The 21,268-nt window shown below is 45.3% G+C and overlaps 1 protein-coding gene across 1 annotated transcript in view; it reads left to right on the top strand.

The window, feature by feature from the left end:
- tenm1 (teneurin transmembrane protein 1) overlaps nucleotides 1-21,268 on the top strand; it is a 222,155-nt gene that overhangs the window by 177,468 nt on the left and 23,419 nt on the right. The window contains exons 22-24 of the mRNA XM_064350355.1: nucleotides 299-531; nucleotides 14,702-14,856; nucleotides 19,290-19,656. Of these exons, the coding sequence (XP_064206425.1) occupies nucleotides 299-531; nucleotides 14,702-14,856; nucleotides 19,290-19,656 (755 nt within the window). The remainder of the gene's footprint in view (nucleotides 1-298; nucleotides 532-14,701; nucleotides 14,857-19,289; nucleotides 19,657-21,268) is intronic.

Here is a 21,268-nt window from a genome sequence, read left to right as displayed (position 1 = left end):
CGTGCTACCACGTCAATGAAAGACTTCAGCAGCTGAAAATCTGTCTCTGCTAAGTGTGTGTGCGTTTTGTTTTCCTTGTGAATAAGACATAGACACTCACGATGTTGCTAATTTATGTGCCGACGATGGCTAGGAGGCTCTTTACGAGTGCCTTTCAAATACCGACAAACGTCAATACTTAGCGTGACTCGGTCTTCGGAGACAAAGCGTAAATGCGCCAGAACGCGCTACATTCTAACGCGTAATCATCTCAGTTGCCGGAGCGCTTGCTGACTGGCGGTGGCTCTCTCTTTCGTAGCACGAGCCCGGCCCACAAGTACTACCTGGCCATAGACCCGGTGCGGGAGGCCCTGTATCTGTCAGACACCAGCAGCAGGAGGGTCTACCGGCTGAGAACTCTCAACGAGACCCGGGACGTGGCCAAAAACGTGGAGGTGGTGGCCGGCACGGGGGACCAGTGCACGCCCTTCGATCAGAGTCACTGCGGCGACGGGGGGAAGGCCTCCGAAGCGGCGCTCAACAACCCCAGAGGTAACGTCAACATTCGCGCGTCTGAACAAACGAGCAAATGCCTTATTCACACGATTAGGCCTCAGCTTCGGAAGAGGCTTATTCACGCGATGTTTTACTTCACATCATTCGTTTAGGCAAACTCCGTTGAATGGAATGATGGGCATTAAATATATATAGAATCGTGATTTTGCGCCACTGCAATATATGTTTGCCTGATGAAAGATTTTTTAGAAGTCCAGCACCTGTTACGTAGTATCTCAGAAGCAGGCGCTAAATTGACTTTTTCAAGCTGTGCTATATCTCAGCTTCTACCTTTGCTCGGACGAAAAAAAAAACATCTTTGGCCATGACTCTAGCCTCAAATGCTATGATTATATGGTGAACAGTCACATAGTGGTAACCTGGCTGGCCCTTTCAGAATCCCTCAGTTTACAAGCCCTTGAAAGCCAACTCCCAAAGGCAGACCTGTTCCTTGTGTACATCTGTCCAAGTTCCCTCAAAATCGATTTGATCCAGGCTCGGTGAACCAACCTCGGAGCGCATGGATCGCATTACCCTTAAGGCCATTGGCACCGCAGCCTTGTATGACATGGTGATGCTGTAATGCGAAAGGGATTCCAGACAGGGAAAACGTTATCTCTGTGAAACCAGGTCCTTTAAGGAGGCGCGCATCTCTGACACCGATTCTTAATTGTCCGCCCCGGATCTCCAGTCCGCAGCGCCGTGAGTTTGTACTGTGCCCGGCTAAAGTGGAACACTGAGACCGCCCTCCGCGCCTTCTCCTGAAAACGAATCAAAGCTTCCACCGGGGGGATATGTTCCGGCTACTTCAACAGTTTATCCGCTTTTCTTCCTGGCTGTATTATGCTGGGCACCCCTGGCCCGACTCCGCTTTTGCGCATTCGCAGGCATGGAAACATAACATCCCGAGCCGAAAACAGGAAGTCACTTGAAATTCTGTTCGTGTTGGTTAATATTCAGGGGCAGCGCACCCCCGAATTAATCTGCGCATTTCTCTTTCCCATTGTAATGAAGTGTTGCCGGTCATTCTCGGAGGGTAGGAATATTTAATATAAGTTGGAAAGAGCCTCCCTGCCGCAAATGATTTGTTTTTCGCGTATTCAATTAGCGCGCAACATGCATTTGGAAGGAGGGCAGGGTGGAATATAAACAATTGAATCTTCCTGCGAGTCGTACAAAGATGTCAGCTTTCTGCAGATGGGGCCCGGGGCTTCTCAGTGCTGTTTATACACTTTCTATTCAGGGAGGGCTTTCGATAAGCTCTGGTTTGAGCTTTGACCGACTGACGATGAGGCAGCAATTGACCGTCCTCCAGATGCGCTGGCTTTTAAGTTGAGGTAGAGTGTCTTCCCTCGGCTCCCTAACCCCACACCCTCCGGATCAAAATTCCTCTGCTCCCTCTCCCAGTGTTTAATGCGAGCGAGAGCCAAACGTGGTCCAGAACAATCCGCGCAGATAATTGAGCCCGGATTCAGTTAAGGCGGGCCGATTCTCGCGGCAGAAGTTATTAGTGTTCGTTACATTGCTTTCTCCCCACCTTCCCTGCTTATCTCCCGCACCCCCCACACACTGGCCTCGGAGCAGCGTAGTTAGCACGCGCGCCGCGCGGGCTCTCCGGAAATTACTTTCCTCCGATCCCACAATGCACTTTGCCACCATTCAGTGGCCCCAGAGGTGGCTGAGTAATGCCTTTATCAGGTGGTGACACAGTCGCCACATCTGCCCCCTTAAGCAGGACCCTCTTACCGCCTCTACATTAAAGTGACACTGTGTCTGTGGGGGTGGGGCGAGGGCAGGGGCGAGGGGGGGGTGGGCAATTTCTAACGAGTGCGGCCTCCCGGCAGTTCACAGACGAGGCAGCGCAGGGATATTAAAGTCACATTTCACACAATAAACTAACCAAAATAACCTTAACCAAGCACATATAAATAATGGCTCCGTCAAACCGCTAACCTCAGCGGAGAGCCGCGCACCGCGGGCGACGGCGAAGGTCGACGGACGCGCCGCCGGCCCGCCGGCTACGGGTCGAGGGCGCGGCACCGGCGACGCCCGCCCGCCGGCCACGCCGCGCGGTCATCCAGCGGAGGCCGCCTCCCGCGCGCGGACGGCGCCGGCCTTTGTTGATATCGATACGGTATCGACGCTCCCCGCCCGCCCGCGGCACCGCGGTCTCCGGGACGTACGCGAAACACCGCGGCTATTAATTATCGCCCCCCCCCCCCACCGGACCGCAGAGCCCCGGCGATCGTTAATCACTGTCACCTTTGCGGACCGACGGCGGATTCATCCTTGTTTTCCGTGCGCTCGTTCGCCGCGCCGTGTCCCGCGGCCCTCTGCCGCCCTCGGCAGCGGCAGACGGAGGGAGCGTCTGGGCTCGCGCTTCCCCCTTTTCCCTTTGTTCGCTTTGTGATGTTTTTTCTAATGCTATTCATCACTCCGCTCCAGAGCTGGCAAGGTGCTGCCACCCTCTCTCAGCCCTGGTATGCATATTATTGGCTCTGTTTCTTCTGTATTTTTTTTGTTGTTGTTTGTTTGTTTTTTTGGGGGGAGGGGGGCTGAGCATATCCAGTCCCCACTCCAATTTGGGATTGCCAATCGTCTGAAAACACAGTGCTAAGTACATGCGCTAACCTCATTGGTCATTTTGGAGAGTGTACACATCCACAGTTCTCCTCCGAAACTACAAAACTACAGCTAAGCTTGTAGAGAGGAAGACCTTTCACGTGCGGTTTTGACTGCAACCTACGGGCACACAATCGACCAGCAGGGGTCACTAGATAGCGATGTATGCAAAACCCTATCCGACTGAACCCTGGCCACAAGTCGACACTGTCCGGATTTGCCCCTGGCTCCGTTGTATTGTTTTGACGTTTTTACTTTCACAATCTGCTCTTTGAAGTAGTCGCAAAAAAGACCTGTGAAAGTCTCCTGGCAAAAACATTGGTTTCAGCATTAGAGCCATTGTCGAACCCATTTCCTGAGAAACACACTTTGCACAGGTTGTCATTTTGCCAAGTGGAGTGGGCAGTGCTTGGATAGCACTTTATATCAAGGAAATTGTTAACCTGACCAGCGACCAGTATGTGTAAAACTCAGTTAACTTCGATGTTTTGTGTAGTTGTTGTGCAATATTGCATTGGAACCGTGGAGCATTTCATGGGCTTATGCTTCGGTTATTTCAATAAATATTTTTGGTGCCTAATTTGTGAAAGCCATCTGTGCCTCTCTGTTCAAAACTGCATCTGCACAAGGCTACAGCTGAAGCATTTGCACTCTTCAGGTACAGTCACCTGTAGCACTGACTGGTTGACACCCTGCAGGCTCTACCGCAGAGCATTGGCAGCAGGCGGATGTGCTGAACAGCTGAAAGTGCTGTGACTACTTTTGGGAGGTATTAAAACATTAAAAAATGTTATCTGTGGAACCCACCCCGCAGCTGGAAGGAGGAGACCTATTGTTTCTTGTGTCCGATCGGTTATTTAATTATGTTTCACTTACCCAGGAAAATAACCTTAATGTAAAAGGTTATAAGAGCTGTTGTATTGAATTATATTGCATTGTATTGACTTCGCTGTCCTTGAGAGAGGAGAGAAGATCCCTCCTCTCTTTTTTGTAGTTTGCATGTCTCCAGCCTCTGCTCAGTCACTGTGACAGCAGAGAGGAGTCTTCCTTTATCAGGCTCGCAGCCCCCTTGATTGACAGAAGCAGGCTCGGCTAATTAAGACAGATGCCTTCTCATTTTCTCTCTATTCGTGCTATGTTTTGTTTGGCAAAACGGTCTGAACATGAGAGTGAATTTCATTTCTTTTTTTTTCCTTTATTCCGAACATTTCATGTGGTCACGGTTTCGGTTTTGAATCCGATGGCACGGAATAAATTTCCCGTTTTTTTTAAATGGAGTCGTGCTCCGCGGAGGATCGCGGCCAGGGCGGGTTCAAATTTGTTTATATTTGTTTTCACATTAGCTTTTAGCGTGTGTCCTTGGTTAACATTTTCCCTGCGTGTATTAATCCTCATTTTGGCGGAGTGAGATTGCTGTCAGTGGGGGAACGGCTCAAACCCTGCCGAGAGACGACTTGCTCTTGACGTCGCCGCCAACATCACGACAACCCGATAATTTCACTCAACAGCGAGGAAACGTTTTCATAACACGGAGTACGTTTGATTACCGTCCTGAGAATTATAACCAGGTTGCGAAGCATATGTGCGCTTTGAGTGTGTGTGCATGTTAACGTGTGTGTGTGTGTGTGTGTGTGTTGGGAGCGACGGGGAAGACATCCATTGTAATTGAGAATGTCTCTGCTGTGAAAACCCAGAGGAAATGATGCAAGTCAAGGGAAGAGCTAACATGGCAGATGTGGGTAGCTCTTTGGTGCAGTTTTAACAGACTGAGCCAGGGACCCATTAGGATGGGCACTGGAGCTGATTACTGCGCATTAAGCAGGGCTCTTTGAAGTGTGCGTCGGGGGACACTTATCACAAGTCTGACTCCTGTCCACCTGAGACTGGCAGCCTCCCGCAAACCTCCCTGGCCCTGTCAAAAGGAACAATTGATCTTGACATCAAAGGTGATACGAGTTGCGCTGATGTCAATTCTGTTCAAATCAGTTTATCTATTTTTTTTTTTTTCTTCACTTTCAACATTGATTGTGATCAGAAATAATCATATTTTGGCAGAGACATGAAATAAGAGTTTTTTTATCAGAGATTGTGAACGGTGATGGTCATGCAGTTTGATTTGCTATGAAGCTTTGGCTGCCTTCATTTCATCTTCTGTTTAGCGTCTCTCAAATAATTCCGCGCCACTAAACCGTTTATTTTTTTAAATTTTTTGCTGGGAGATAATATATTTATACATTTTAAAATTAAACAGAAATGCATAACCATAAATGCTTATTATTATAATTTGGAAGTTCATCTCATAATATTGAAAAAAACTATTAATTAAATTCACTTTAAAAACGTGTAGATATTGTCCCACAGTTAAAAATATAATAATGCTGTTTGGGTTGCTACCTGTCATTTTGCAATCGATAATGTCATGGGAATGTTCATGCTTTAAGGCTATGGTTGAACATAGCAATATTAATATTAAAGCACAGTAGGAAAATGTGTCAGTACACAAACTAAAAAGCCACCGTAGAACACAGACTCATTTTATAATTTAATTATAAAGGATCAGACCCAGGGAAAAGCAATTAAAGAACATCAGTGTAGTACCATGAGACTTTTTTAAAAGGCTGTTGGCTAACTCCAAACAAACAACTCATGCTATTGGTGGAAACCTAACTACTTGTGAAGACCATTAAACAGGCAGTAGATGCAGTGTGGTAAAAGAGGAATTAATTGAAATATGGAAACAAGCTGTAATTTGCATGTTATCACATGCAAATTAATTGCATCAGACTTCTGTTTAAGCAGTGCTGTATGCTGGAAGAATTCACAGGTAAATGTCTTATTAGCACCTGTCGAGCTTGATAAATTCATCAGTCTATTTTTGCTTTGGCGGCAATGTGGTTATGACACAGACCATTGTACGCATAGCGAGGATGCATCATTTATTTATTTTTTACAAGATAGCATATGGTAGCAAAAACACACCACATAAATGTGAGTGAAGAAATAACAAAATGATTTACATACTTTTCTAAACATATATTTATATTAAATATTTTTCCTGAAATTGAATCTATTCACCTGACTGCTTATTTATTTATTTGATTGTTCGTTATTTATGTCTTATTTATTCATTCAATTTCATTGCATATGGCTGTTTCAATGAAAGTACAAAAATATAAAGTCCAGCAATTGTGTAAAGCTGACCTGCATTTAAATAGTTTTTAGCTGGATTTTGCTCATCTGTATTGATTTAGTGTAGCAGGCTCTCTATGAACTTTAATTCATAATTCTCTAATTAATTTTTTACTAGCCCACCAAGTTTGATATTTAATTGATCGTACCTCAAGCCCTAAGACCTGTTAAAAAAAGATGATAACTTGATTACTTTGACTTTTAATCTCAGATAAGCTATTAATTTAACAGAATACATTTTGTCTTCAAGTCTTCAAAGCACTGTTTCTCTCTCCACATGCCTGTATGCCTCAATGTTCTGCTAAAGTCTTTGACAATTTCATGTTTTATAACGGGGTCACAGTAAAGGTAACATTGTATTAACACAGCTTTCCTGTCTCTGTGGAGTCCTTCCTGTGATGTTTCCTTCTGAAATGCAGTAGCTTTGTAGGTGATGTGTAGAAGGATTAAAAGTCTCCTTTAGATATTTTTCATGCAGGGATTTCATTGTTGTGGAATGTACATACTGTACATTCCACAACAATGAAATCCCTGCATGAAAAATATCTAAAGGAGACTTTTAATGGGCTTGTTTTGTCATGTGTTTGGTGATCATTTTCAGGCTTAAGATGTCCATTGCCTTACATGGTGTGTTGATGTGTTGTATTGGATGTGGTCTTGCAGGAGATGTTTAAAATTCATTTTTCATTTTTCTTTGTTGTACGTCGCTCTGGATAAGAGCGTCTGCCAAATGCCTGTAATGTCATAAACTTTCAAATGGCAGAAAATCCAATATGGCAGAAACTGACAGGGGTGGATGCGTTCAGCTTGGCAAGGCATAAGGATCATGGAGAAAATAGAATCATGACCCCAGACTAGATGAACTGACCCCGAACTTGATGACTCGATACCTTGGCCTGTCCTCTATGAATGTGCAAAATTTCACAAAAATCGGTTCTATGAGCTGCCATTGACTCTCATGGTAGAAGCTATAATATATATTTTTTCTTATTATTATAAAGCAGCAATCTTCTGTATGACTGAACTGGAGTTATAGCAGATTGTTAGTTTAATCCCCAGGTAGGACATTGCTTCCATGATCTGCTTTAATACATATTCTTCTGTTTATCTGCAAAACATGAATAACATTTAAATCAATCCAGGGAGGGCAGGGCGTTAAATGGGAAAAATAATTCTTTAAAATGTTCTGTCAGTTTTTTCAGCCACCAGAATATCTCATCAGTACCATTATTGGGTCAAAGAGCATGCCAGTCTTTCTGGACATGGGACAAATACAATTGAATTTGTCTCTTGCATAACATAACATAATATAACGATGAGAACAGGGCATTCAGCCCAACAATGCTCGCCATTTTCCCAACTAAATGAATGCCCTGATTACCTACAGACTAGATAGTATCTGGGACATATAATCACGCTCATATTGGCCCATTGATGAAGCTGCTTTATAAGCTTCCACACAACATTACTGTGGAACTAGACAGCGAAGTGTGATGCACTCATTTTTTATGGTCACAGTCTTTCAGCTCAATAGGTGACATGCACGACAGGTATTATAGCCTGCATGCACTTCTCCACGCAAGCGCTTGCTTGGTAACTGTAGGGCTTTGAAAGCAGGGCTCGGCTCCAAGCCAGTCAAACGCAATAGGCGTCTGCTTCCTGACAGCCCTCGTCTCGAGCGCGTACGGGCCAATTATCGACCTCCCGCGGGCTCGAGGATCCAGCCGCGTGCCACGGGAAGCCCTCTCCTGAGTCCCGAGAGGGCGGGAGCTGTCCGAGACGAGTCGTCTCTCTCAGGCGCACGCGCACCTCTGCGTCGATGGCGAGGCCCGGCGCGGGAGACGGCGGCGGGGTTTTAACCGGAGGGGGGCGGGCTGGGAAGCGGCGGGGGGGGCTATCGTGCGGAACGAGGACGACCAGGCCCCCGCCAGCGCAGCGCAACCGCGCGGTGGAAGAACCCGAGGCAGGCGGCGCTTCCTCCGTCAGGACGAGCAGATGGGACCCCCCCGCCCCCCCGCCCCCCCTCCGCCAAGCCACCCCGCCACGGCGGAGGGCAGGAGAATGCTCTGGGTCAAGGCACCTCACTTAAAACTTCAAATGTTTTTAATGCGTGGAGCGGTGGAAACAGCGGTAGGTCAAAGCGGCTGACAGGTAGATTTGTCATTTAATTTTCCACCTCTCCCAGGGGGGCTGCGCTGAGGCCTGGCCAGGGGAATTGCACTTGACGCCTGCGGTAATACCATTAGCGTAGCGACTAAAGGGGAGCTCGTGCCGCGCGCCCGTTTAAGTAAACTCGACACCCCTTGCCTCAGCCCTGTCGCACCCTCACAAAAGTAAGATTTCGTTTTGGGCGGCTTACAAACGTTCGGCGAAGGTAACATGGACAGGCGCCCTATCAGAAAATTTTAGGCCCTACCCACCACTGTGTCCATTCTTCATCAGCACGGCAATTTGTTCTTTTGAAGATCATTTTATAGAAAGGAAATTGCATTTATTAACAGTGTTACCAGAAGTACTGCACCAGCTGTAGCAACTTTGGCAACATCAAAGTTTTGTGTCATGCCAGCCTTCACAAAACAATAAACATTCAGTGCCTGGAACTCTTTGTGTAGCCTGGAAGAAATTGTGCTGTACAGTCACCGTACTGATCATTAATTTCTCGAATGACTGCTCGCATTTTTTAGCATTCAAAGTTGTGCTCAAATGCCATGTACATCAAACGAGGATAGAATAGAATGAGTATTTAAGCTCATGTGGCCTATGTTCAGTTCATGTGGCCTATGTGTATATGCTTCATTTGGAAGAATTCGGAAAAAAGGTGCTTGCGTTGCGTTTATTTCTTAAAGTTGAAAGCGCTTGGGGACTTCGGTTCTCAGCCTTTATCATTTTTGCTTTATTGCTTTATACCTTTTCAAGGGGAAAAGGGGGAGTACTTTGCATGCTAGATCACGCTTAACTGCACAATGAGGCTAATATATTACGCAATTATGTTCCATAATTAGACAGCACTGTAAGCTAGTTTTATTGATATTGATGATGTGTATATTTGTGAATATTGGATTTAAATAATGCATGGGACTCAAAATTATTCAGCAGCATATCTGTGTGGAAATGTGGGGTTTTGTGAGACGGACCCTCAGAAGTTCCCTCCGCTAAGGTCTTCGATGCTAACGTAGCTCGCGCGCACAGGTCACGATTGATCCGCCAGTCTTCCCGCAGAAAGTCGTCTTTATTAGCATGTTTGTAAATAACACACGGGGAACCGACTGCTCTTGCGGTGGCTACCGCCTTATTTTATTCTGCCTGCGTGGGTAGAAGTGCGGTTTCATTTTGTCCGCCGTCTCCGTTTCGGTTGCGGGTGTGAAAATCTCAGCGTGTTTGCGTCAGAGCTGCGCAAGGCGCGTCGCAGCCGGAGATTAAAATCGGCGTTGCTCTTTCGGGCGATCTCGTTTGCGTGCGCAGGCCATGCGTGTAATTGCCTCGCCGCCTTAATCACGTCCTTAGCCCCTCGAGGCGTAAGGGATGTCCCGCCGCCTTCCCTCCTCTTAACGGACCAGCGTGCGAAACGCGGAGCCGGTTAAAGATGTCACGGGGGGCTGGAGATCGCTGAATATTCTCCCCCTGTCATTTCGGGCTCCTCGTGCTGGCAAAGTACATAGCCCCACAAATATTGTGTCTCGGGCTAGTTTTTATCAGAGTAGTGACATGTTATCGGTGTCATGTGCGTAAAGCGTGCGTGTGTGAGCCAGTTTCTTGTAACCTGGTTTCATTTAACGTGTCTGTAATATTATTATTATTATTATTATTATTATTATTATTAGCTGAGACTAAGGCTGAACTTGCCTGTATATTGTGTGTGTGGTACTTCATAAAGGTGCAGCCATATAAATAAAAAGGAAAGGATAGAAAAGAGTAGAACCAGACCACTATTGTTTCCTGTTTCCTAATTGTTTTCTAATACTGCTTAGGTGACAGAATGTCCTGGGACTTACAAACAAAATTAAAAATTGTATTCAGCAGAAAATCGCAGCCTGCACACGTTTGCATCATTTGCTGTTTTATGATTGGTAACTGTCATTATTATTTTGGAGGGGAATCGTGGTGGGACAGAAGAGGAGATGTAATTAAGATGTTAATCCCACCCTTCAGCTCTGAGCTTGTGAATTGCATCTTGCAGGTCATTAATTTGTCTTCAGCAGTTCTAGGAGAGATGAATCCTTCAACTGCCCACCTCTGGAATAGAAAATGGGTAAATGGAATTTAACAATGGCCTCCATTCAGTGTAATCTAATTCAGTCTAAAGTCTAATCTAATTCTGTCCAAGTGTTTTATGTATATCTTTTGCCAATGTATTGAGGCCCATGAGTGTCTGTCTTTTTTTGTTTTTTTTTGTGGGGGGGGGGGCTGAAAATGTACCATAACCTACCAAATGTCCAATTACCAGTATGTCTTAAATTTGGTACATTGATCATTTTCAAGCTCATTTTTAAACTGAATGAAAGCAAATTAATGAAATGCAAATATATAAATAGTGGGTGGCCAGTTGTTGATGAAAGAAACCAAAGAGGTAAATACTGACTACCTTTCTCATCACAGCTTGATTTGTATTGAGGGCCTTCCCTCGGTCTTCGTTTCTGTTAAAAATACAAATCTACAGTGGTTTCTGAATATTGTTAAGTTTTGTATTTTCACTGGATTGAGCAAGCCAAATGTTGATGTCTACTGAGGCTGCCCCTGTCTTCCGGTGGGTGTCTTTTCAGGTTGTTTACTTGCCACCGAGTGGATTTGGATGAGTTCCCCCTACTCCCCACACTTTTCTCCCTCTGCGTACGTTAAGATGATGACAGCCACTGAATGTTTACAAGCACATGTTCTGACTCTACTTCCAGGTGGCAGGTGAGGGAGGAGACTAGCAAAATGATGCTAAATGAGGGCTTTGTACTGTAAATCTAGCGCCAAATAAATATCTGCAGAGGTCATTCGCACAAAGCAGGGTATGCTTCAGCATGCAGGGTTCATTCAGTGTGAGCTTTTATATCCAAACCCTCAGAGACTGAAGATGGAACACAGCAGGCCAGGCAATGGATGTGGGGTTTTGCAGGGTCTTAATGAGGCTCATATACAGTACACTGTGATGCGAAGCAGACCCAAACACTGTCCCCAAAGGCAAACAGACGAAAGACCATTCACTTCAGGTGGAACATTGCGATGTTCTAATGCTGCGTGCAAACCAGTACATGATCCTGATATTGCAGTAATTTCATTGGGCCTTGTCCCCTTTTGGGAGGAGCCAAAGATGTGACCGTAATAATGGTTTCTGAATTCTTGCCGGGGAAAAATATCTATTTGGTGATCTATTTTCTGATAAAGTTTTATAGGGTTTAGGTCATACGAGTGAACTGTAAAAAGCTGAAATGACGTCGTGCCCCTGAGGTATGCTAAAAGGAGAACCCGCTGCAAAGAGATAACCGATAGGTGGAATGAGTCAAACAACAGTTTCAGTTTCCGCAGGTTTAGGTCACACAGGTCAAACACATATGGCTGCCTGAGAACAATTCCCATCAGTCTTTAATGGAGCCGTTGTTGCCCGGTCTTTTCAATTGGTTGAAACCCAGCAATGTGTAGTTCTGTGAAAGTGACTGCTTCAGTATGTTTGTACTGGATGAAACTTAACTGATGGTGCAGCTTTTGCTCGTTTAATGAACAGGCTTGGTTAATAGTTTGGGTTTTTTAGCAGTTGTCATTACTTTACTCATAAAGAACAGTTGTAACGGTTTTTTGCCTATTGTCCTTTGAGTTTTTTTAGTTTTTTTGTTTTCATTTTAAACTTTAGAGACATATGAGTCACATAACTTCTCAGTGTCAAAAGTTGTGTGTTTTTTGAGTGGTGCTTTTGGCATTTAACTTTTTTATACCCTTTTAGATTGTGGTTTGCTGTCCCACCATTCTGTAGAAGGCACTCCTTTGTAAAGTGTAGGCATTACATAATAACCTTCCCAATTTTTTTTTTTTCCCTCATCATTTTGAATGCTTGAAACACCGTCGGGGTTGAATGTTCACCACTCAACTAAATGACTAAATTGCTCAAGGGGATAGTTTCTGTGAGTGGTGTGTCTTTTTTTTTTTAAGTAGAATATATACTGCAGAAAACTTGTTGTTCTTGTTCTTGTCCTTGTTCTTTTTTTTTTTTTTTTTTTTTTCCCCAAGCATAATTGAACAAACTTCAGGCTTGCCCACATCTTTGCCTAGAACGTTCCGGAAAGACCGCTGGCAAATTAAACGTCGGAATCGTTTTCCCGGACGTAAGCTCCCTAAAAACGGCTAAAGCTGGCGCTTTTCGGCAGATTGGGAAGCAGGAGACGCGGAGCCAGCGGTAGACAATCTCGGATCTGCGTTTCTCCGCGGGGCCCCTGGAAATCTGAACTCACGGGGGCCAAGACGCGCGAGATAATGGCCTGGCGCTTGATTGAATTAATTATGAATATCATTACGCGGCATGCCTCTCTGCGGAGGCGGGAACCGGCAGGGGGCGGGGAAGAGATCCGTTGCGGTCTGCGGTGCCGCCAGTTTGTAAAGCGCCAGCACTGAGGGGGAGGGGGGAGGGGCGGGGGGGGGTTATCCCCTGCTGCCGCTCCACAACACGGCTCACTTTCAAGTTCCTGTGACAAACCGCGCTGCTATTCTTTCTCAGCTTCCCAGAAGCAGGCGCGGTCGTCTGGGCGATCTCATCAATTATAAATGAGGCCGCGGCTGTCTGCGCAGGTGATGGACACCTCGAGAGTGTCACATATGTGACATGCTGCACCGTCCTGTGCCTTTACAGTACCAGTCACTCTGTGAAAACCGAAATGATTCGATACCCCCTGTGCCATATGCACATTTAACCCGTTTACTTTACTGCTTAATTGACCCAGGTTCATAAACAGGTAAGGTAAGTTTCAGTTTGTTTCGTTTTTGTTTTGTTTTTTTTTATCACTTTCTTTGGTAAATAAGTTTGTGCCCTGTATCCTGCTGTATTGTATTCATGGGTGATGCAGGGTTGCAGATGTATGCAGCTAATTAGCTAATTAAGCCGGGGACACAAACGGACATGCTTGACCCTCCAGGGATAGGGTTTGCTCCTGGTTCAGACTATTAATAAAGAGCACATGCTTCATTAATAGTGTCCTCCCTTGTCCTTATATTATATAAATGTGGTTTATTTTCTCCTTTTCTCCTTATCTAGGATGAATTAGAACCAGACTTAGCACATGGTTATCACCTGAGGAAATGTAAAGAGGATCGTTAAAGTAGATAATCATGTACACAACATAGATAGCCTGAATGGAACTAGATAGTCCACCTTAAAAGCAGGTTGTCACAAAATACTATGCTAAATGAATGTGTTTGATGATTCCATTGGCTCTCCTTGGACAAAGCATGCGTCTCCATGAGATGCGACTTCTGTTTCTACCTGTGCGCAATTAATAACGTGTCAGTCACTTGTCAGTCAAATTTAACAACTATTTTGATTGATGTAGCGAGAGAGCTAATGCCACATATACTTGAAGGCAATGCAGGCCCATCCGTAACTCTCCGAGTGTCAGTAACAAGACAGGGTGTCATCCAATGGCAGCCCGGCAGGGGAATGGGCTTTCCAAAGGAGACTCACTTGAGATTTAATCATATCAAATTGCTTAAGTTGTACAATGTGTTGCCAAGGTATTTTGTAATGAAAAGTTATGTATCGCCTGATGTTACATCAGGGCCAAGCCATCACTTTTCCATTCACAGACTGCTCTGCTTGCGCTGTGACCCACCTGTACTGATGCGCTGATTGAATGTGGAGGTTGTGAGTGGTCACAGAGTCTACCGTGCATTGTGAAAGCACACATTTGTCTGTTGACTTGGGAATCGTCGTGGGAAACTGATAAACAATTTTGTCTGTGTAAAAACCAACATGTAAGGACATGGAGAGGAGCTAGTCTGTGGCTCTGTCTTTACTCGAGAGTCCATTGATTTCCTGTGACTCTATTCCGTCTCTCCCCTGTTTGCTTCCTTCAGAATTGGGGTGAGTGCAATGCATTACTTTGCACAACAGAATTTTTGTTTTTCATTTGTGCAGCAAATCAATGATGGGATAGCAGATCAATGTGGAAGCATTTTCTTGGGAAGATTTATTTCACATTGTGTAGCCAATCTGCCTGTGTTTATGCCAACCAAAATTTACCCAAGCCATTTTATCCTTTGCCTTTCCTTTTAAAGAGCAGCACGTACAGTATATGTTTCTGGGTTCCGGATTAATGGATTCAAAATGTCAAACAAAATCTGGCGAAGCTCCTTAGCTCTAAGGTCTGTGTCTTGTCTCCCTCAACAGGCATAGCTGTGGACAAGCAAGGGTTCGTCTATTTCGTCGACGGGACCATGATACGAAAGATCAACGAGAAGGGGGTGATAACGACGGTCATCGGTTCCAACGGGCTGACGTCCACCCAGCCGCTGAGCTGCGACGCGGGCATGGACATCGCTCAGGTAAGCCGCCGCGGCTCGGAGGAAACCCGCCGAGAACCTTCGCGCGAGCCGGGGGCAAGCGGCGGTCGCTCTTCAGCAGCGTAATAACCGCCGGCAAGAACTGCCCCTTGACCTCCAGCGCAGCCCGAAACCGGGAGTACCTGGAAATTGCAAGCGGCGAAATCAGTCCGCGAGCCGCTGGGTTTTTTTTTGGGAATTAGGATGTGCCGAGCGCCAAGATGGAGACCCCTGCCCTCATCAAGCAGGACTCATCAAGAACGAGTTGGAAAGTCCTTTCCCCTTGACTGCTCGAGGTGCCTGAACCGGCACTTTTAGTCCAATTCAGGAGGCTCCGAATTTAAGCGGCCCCTCAAAGAAATGGTTTTGTGTGGTCTGCCCGGAGACCTTTGCCTCCGCCATTATCCTTAAATTACATTCCAACTGTGGGAGATGCTCGGCACTGATAACAGCGAAAGGGCTCTGAATTCTATGTTGAGAAAGTGGAGAAAAAAAGTTTTAAAGTGTAAAGTTTCAAATGGTTGTCTGCCACAAAAATGTGAACTTATAGTTTTTTTTTTTAATCCCTCACAGAAACCTAACCTGACCTACATGCGTTACTTTAATTGTTGCAGAGAGCATGCACTATGACCAATCTGTGTTATTGTCACAGTCAGTTTCCTGATGGGATAGTAAACGTCCAAACTTCAGAGGCCACATGAAATGCTTCTGGGCAAGAAACATTATCACTGATATCTACTGGGTGTTGATAAGACAACCAATCAGTAGTTAGGCCTTGCAGCTTCCATGTGATTGACAACACATCACATGATGATGAAGCTTCTGCAGCAAAGTATGACCTTGCCTTCAGATTGGCTGTCTTATCAACACCCAATAGAAATCATGGTGATATTTTTATTTTTCCCAGAAGCATTTGTGTTTATTACCACATCAGCTACAATTAAAGAAAAAAAAGATGATCATTAAAGCACTCAGAAAATATTCCAAAATCATTGTTGTCCAGCCATAGCACAGTTTCTGAGCCCCTCCTTATAGACATTTCTGACAGGATTTTCCAGTGCCACCTGCTCGGTTCTTCCACTGCAGAGAAAAATCTCATATTCTGGGAGCCCCAAAGAGTCTCCCAGTCTCCCAGTCTTGGGGCACCCTGACCTGAAAGCGGTTATTCTCAGCCTGGACCTTGTCACACAGAGACTGTTAAAACAAAACGACTTTTATTTAAGCACCTATAAAAAGTTGGAAACTGCTGAGCCGGTATAACCTTCAGAGGCACTGCCGGGATGTACCCCGCGGTCAGTCTCAACTCCAGCAAACCAGAACATTGACCCATATTTGAGGCACTTTCACAGTTTTATATGCGGCAGCGAAATTAACTAGCGAGCCCCCTCCCCCGCATAAGGGCTTATAATAAGATTCATATTGATATCCAGATATCTCCTGGTGAAAGATTATCCAGGCGCATCACAGGACCACATGTAGGATAGATGAAAGGCTCCTATAAGGAAGCATTTACTTTACCATAATTAACAACACACATTCCCTCCAATTTGTATTCATATTTCTTTTTTTATGCCAGGGCTGCATATGTGACTCGTGTGTGGTAAGCGGGCTTTGAAATATGGGGTGTGTTCTCTTTCCTTGGATGGAAACGACTTCCTCTGGATTACTGAGGATATGTCCATAGTCACGGTTCCCAAACACGGAAATCTGCCAGCAGAATGAAGGATTGGACAGGCCAGGCTGGTAATGGACGGCCTTCAGAGATAGCTCAAATCCCACTCCTCATGCATGTGAGTGGCACGTCATGGACAAATCTCACATCCAGCTGCTAAAATTTCACGCATTTCAGTGGCACTCAGTGCTCAAATGCGTGCCAGTGCAAGTCAAATCTTGTTGGGGATTCTGAGGCTTCAATGGCAAATTGGACAGGTTTTTAAATTCCATCGCCCGATAATATTATCACACCTTCCTCAAAAAAATGCGACTTCTACTGTCTCAAGACAAATGTGGTAACATTTCATATATTGACCTTTATGAAATTGAGATGTATTTCTTAAGTAAGCGTTGAAGCATGCAGGATAAATTGCAAGTATTTGGGTGATCTTGTATGTGGAACGAATATTGTAGACTTCATTTAGTCCTCTGCTCTTTGTCAAATTTCAGTTAATGTCTCCCTGGTTCTTCTTCGTTTATTCACATTTCACTCTTTGGCTTAGACTGTAGCTCTCAACAGGAGGCCTTACTGGCTATGAGTTCATTTCAGGGATGTCACACCCCTAGCGCTGAAATAACGGACCTATTTTATATTACCTAGCAGGATGCGCAAAGCCTGCTGGCCTCCCGTTTCCGTGTCCAGGAATCATACACACGCCATGCTTCCTCCGACACGCGGTGCTTACTGACCCAGTTTGCGCGTCAGGCGAAGACGCGGGACGGGAGATGATTGCTCACCGCCATCGGCCCGAGGGTCACCCGCCAGGACCCGGCGTCCTGGCGGTTTTATGGGAATGGATCATGCGTTTCGCTTCGAGTCTCCCGAGCTCGGGGGGGGGGAAACCCGCTCGCGGGGGCCCCCGAACGGCACTCCCTCCGCCGTCGCGCGCGGCAGACGAGGAGGCCGGGCGGGTGAAGACGGCGCCGCTCCCTGGAGAAATCATCCGGGTTTGTTTCTTTCTTCTCCTGCCCAGGGCCCGGGGGCTGCTCAGCATGCAAAGACAGCAGGCAATTTCTCAAAGCGCTCAGCAGTCAGCTGAAAGCTCAGCCCCCAGAATGAGGCGCGGCTGATTTTTTTTGTATTGGATCCTGATGAGGGTTATTTAGCTCCCGCGTCAAGCTGGAACAGGCCCGGGATCTCCGCTTAAATCCTGAGCAGCGCTGTGCCTTTTCGAAAGTAGTTCCAAAAACAGTGCGAGAGCAACTGAGTCATATACCTAAGAAAACACAATGGGCCTCATCCTTGATGTGCGGCTTGTAGATGCTGCTGTTCATTTGTGCTGTTTAATTCTTGATAGGATCTGCCCTCCACCCCCTCAGATTAACTGAAATAAAAATTCCTTAATTTGTAAAAAATAATAATAATAATTCATAACAGGGCAGTTGAATACCTGTGCTGAAAGAATCAGTAACAAGCGTTTTTAATAACTGTGCTGAAAGGAATCAGTATGAATGACAAGCGCGAAATTTTTTGGACTTGCCATATTTGGTTTTAAGCCTCCACAGTGGTCATATCATACAGTACAGCTAAAGGTGTGCCTTATGCTGCATAAGGGGTTGAATACCTCTCTCTTTAGAATTCAGATACTTAAGGAAACACTTTATGAATCATACAGAGACACATGAACACACATGCACATACTCGTGAACACACACACAGACGCAGGCACACACTGACTTGCACAGGCACACACACATACACACTCGTGCAGGCACACACACACACACAAATATACACACTTACACAGGCACACATACACTCACGCAAGCACACACACACACGCACACACACACACACAAACGCATGTAGGCACACAAATATACTCTCCTGAGAAAAGTGTATGTGTCATGTCTGACACATATTTGACAGAACCAAACTTTATGATTTTACAGGCGTTCCACTCGCTTCACATGAATCTGGCTCATAATCTGGCTCTAATGAGGAGGCAGTAACATGCACTGATTTTGTTTTTCTGAAGGAAGGAGGAAATGCAAGACGTCAATTAGCTATTCATACGATGAGCCCTTTCTCACTGCAGGCCCAAACTAAGCTTCTTTTGTATTCAGACAGCTTGCTTGTATTGCGGTCGGGCTTTTCCACAAAAAACAACGGCTCACTAATTTCACTGTCAGCCACAGTAAAGCGACTTCCGTTACTCTTTTTTTCCCAGTAATTCTCTTGACAAAGAAAGATTACAGATTTTCCAGTAGAGAATTTTCTTTTTCAACTCAGGGACAAATTACAGTTGTTGCCAAACAGTGACAGTTGTCATTATATGAATGCAGTGATGTGTGATGGATTTGAATGACTCGATTTATATAGCATTTTTCACAACATAATCCAAAAGGTCTTTACAGTGCTGGGGTGACCAATTCCCCACTAGTAGCTAGAAACCACATATTTTGCCTGGGAGCACTAAACACACATCATTTGTGTTAGAGAGGGGAGGATTTTAATTAGCTGTGAAGGCTGGGTAACTGTTTGATTCTTGGGATGCTGGAGTTTGATTTGGACTTCGACCAGGATGCCAAGACAACGCTGTGCCTTGAGTCATAGAGTCCTCAGTGAACTCCATGAGTGAGAAACCAAGTGTAACACCTCAGGGAAAAGGCAAGATCTCCTCCAGCTCTGTGTCACGTACCAGAATGAGCTCCCTCGGTGGGTGGATGGCAGGTGGCTGGTAGAACAGTCAGCTAAGGGTGGGCGTGCGCTGTCTCCTCAGGTCCGCCTCGAATGGCCCACCGACTTGGCCGTAAACCCGTTGGACAACTCCCTCTACATCCTGGACAACAACATAGTGATCCAGGTGTCTGAGGGCCAGCAGGTGCGCATCGTGGCGGGGCGTCCCATCCACTGCCAGGTCCCGGGGATCGACCACTACCTGTTGAGCAAGGCCGCGGTCCACTCCACCCTGGAGGCGGCCAAGGCCATCGCCCTGTCCCACGCGGGCGTGCTGTACATCGCCGAGACGGACGAGAGGAAGATCAACCGCGTCCAGCAGGTCACCACCAACGGCGAGATCTCCGTCATCGCCGGGGCGCCCTCCGAGTGCGACTGCAAGATCGACCCCAACTGCGACTGCTTCTCAGGTGACCTGCGCTCGGCTCCAAGTCCTTTCATCCTGAGACCCCATTGAGTTTGCCACTGTGTCAATGTTCTCAAGACTTGCTATGGACAAGTGATCTCTCTTTGAATGTGTATTTATGACTAATTTCAGGACATAGTATGTTCATAAAAGTAAAACACTTATGTTACACATCATAAAACCACCTCTGCTGACGTCACAGTGAAGCGAACAGTCCATTTTTTAAAATGTATTTATTTAACCAGGCAGGTTACTTAACAACGCATTCTTATTTACCAGGACAGCCTTTGAAATACAGTTTCCCTGCTCTGAGTCAGATAAGATGTGAGCATTCTTCCCTTCTAATGAGTGCATTGCAGGTCACATCTGAGTGTAAAGAAATGGTAACAACAAATAAATCCACACCAGACTTTGATATAGACTTTGACATTGAATGTGTGTGTGTATATATAAATATATATGTATATATCAAGCACCATAATGTTTGAGACAAACGCATTTATTTTCTTAATTTGGCTTTTTGTTATGAATTTTTTTATTTGGTTCATTTCAGATTTGCAATCAAACAATTCACAAAACGCATGTTGACATCTTTTATTTAAGGGTATTTGTATATACCCTTAAGACATAAAAATTACAGCATATAAAAAGATAAAGACATAGAAATTACAACATGTTTTATAAATAGCCCTCCCCTCTCACATTTCAGGACAGAACAATGTTTTGGACATATTAATGTTATGTAAATGAAAGTAGTCATGTTTAGTATTCTGTTGCATTTTTTTTTGCATTATTCCTTTGCATGCCATGACTGTTTGAAGTCTGTGCCCCCTAGATATCACTAGGTGCTGAGTATCTTCTCCTAGGTATGTTCTGCCAGGCTAGTACTGCAGCCACCTGCTTGCTTTGGGGCCCAGTTGCTTTAAATGTTCTCTGCAGCATATGAAATGCATGTTCAGTCGGATTCCAATCACATGAATGATTAGGCCAGTATAGCATTTTCCAATTCTTCACTTCGAAAAACTCCATTGTTGCTTTAGCAGTATGCTGGGGTCATTGTCTTGCTGTAGGATGAACTGCTGTCCAATGAGTTTGGAGGCATTTGCCTGAACCTGAGCAGATGAGATGCTTCTGTACACTTCAGAATTAATACTGCTTCTGCTATCAGTAGTTACATAAGTTCCTTTTGGCCTCCACATCACTCTGCTACAGGTGCATCTTGGTCTTGTCTGTCTACAAAACCTTTTTCCAGAACTCTGCAGGCTCTTTTACATCTTAAAAAAACTAACCTGGCCATCCTTTTATTGGTTTGCATCATGCAGTGTAGCCTCCGTAGTTCTCTTTGTGAAGTTTTCTGCAGACAGTAGTCACTGACACACCCACACCTGCCTCCTGAAGAGTTTTTTCTGATGTATTGGACAGGTGTTGGGTGTTTTTTCTTCATTATGTTGAGATTTATGCTGTCATCAATTGTTTTCCTTTACCTATCAGGCCCTTTGCCATTACTGAGCTCACCAGTGCTCTCTTTCTTCTTAATGATGTTCTTAACAGTTCATTTTGGTAAGCGTAATGTTTGGTCTATGCCTCTGACTGTTTTTTTTCTTATTTCTCACCCT

Source organism: Anguilla rostrata, chromosome 9, assembly GCF_018555375.3.
Source record: "Anguilla rostrata isolate EN2019 chromosome 9, ASM1855537v3, whole genome shotgun sequence".
Lineage (NCBI taxonomy): Eukaryota > Metazoa > Chordata > Actinopteri > Anguilliformes > Anguillidae > Anguilla > Anguilla rostrata.
Note: the sequence above shows the minus strand (reverse complement) of the source record. Positions and strands in the feature narration are given on the sequence as shown.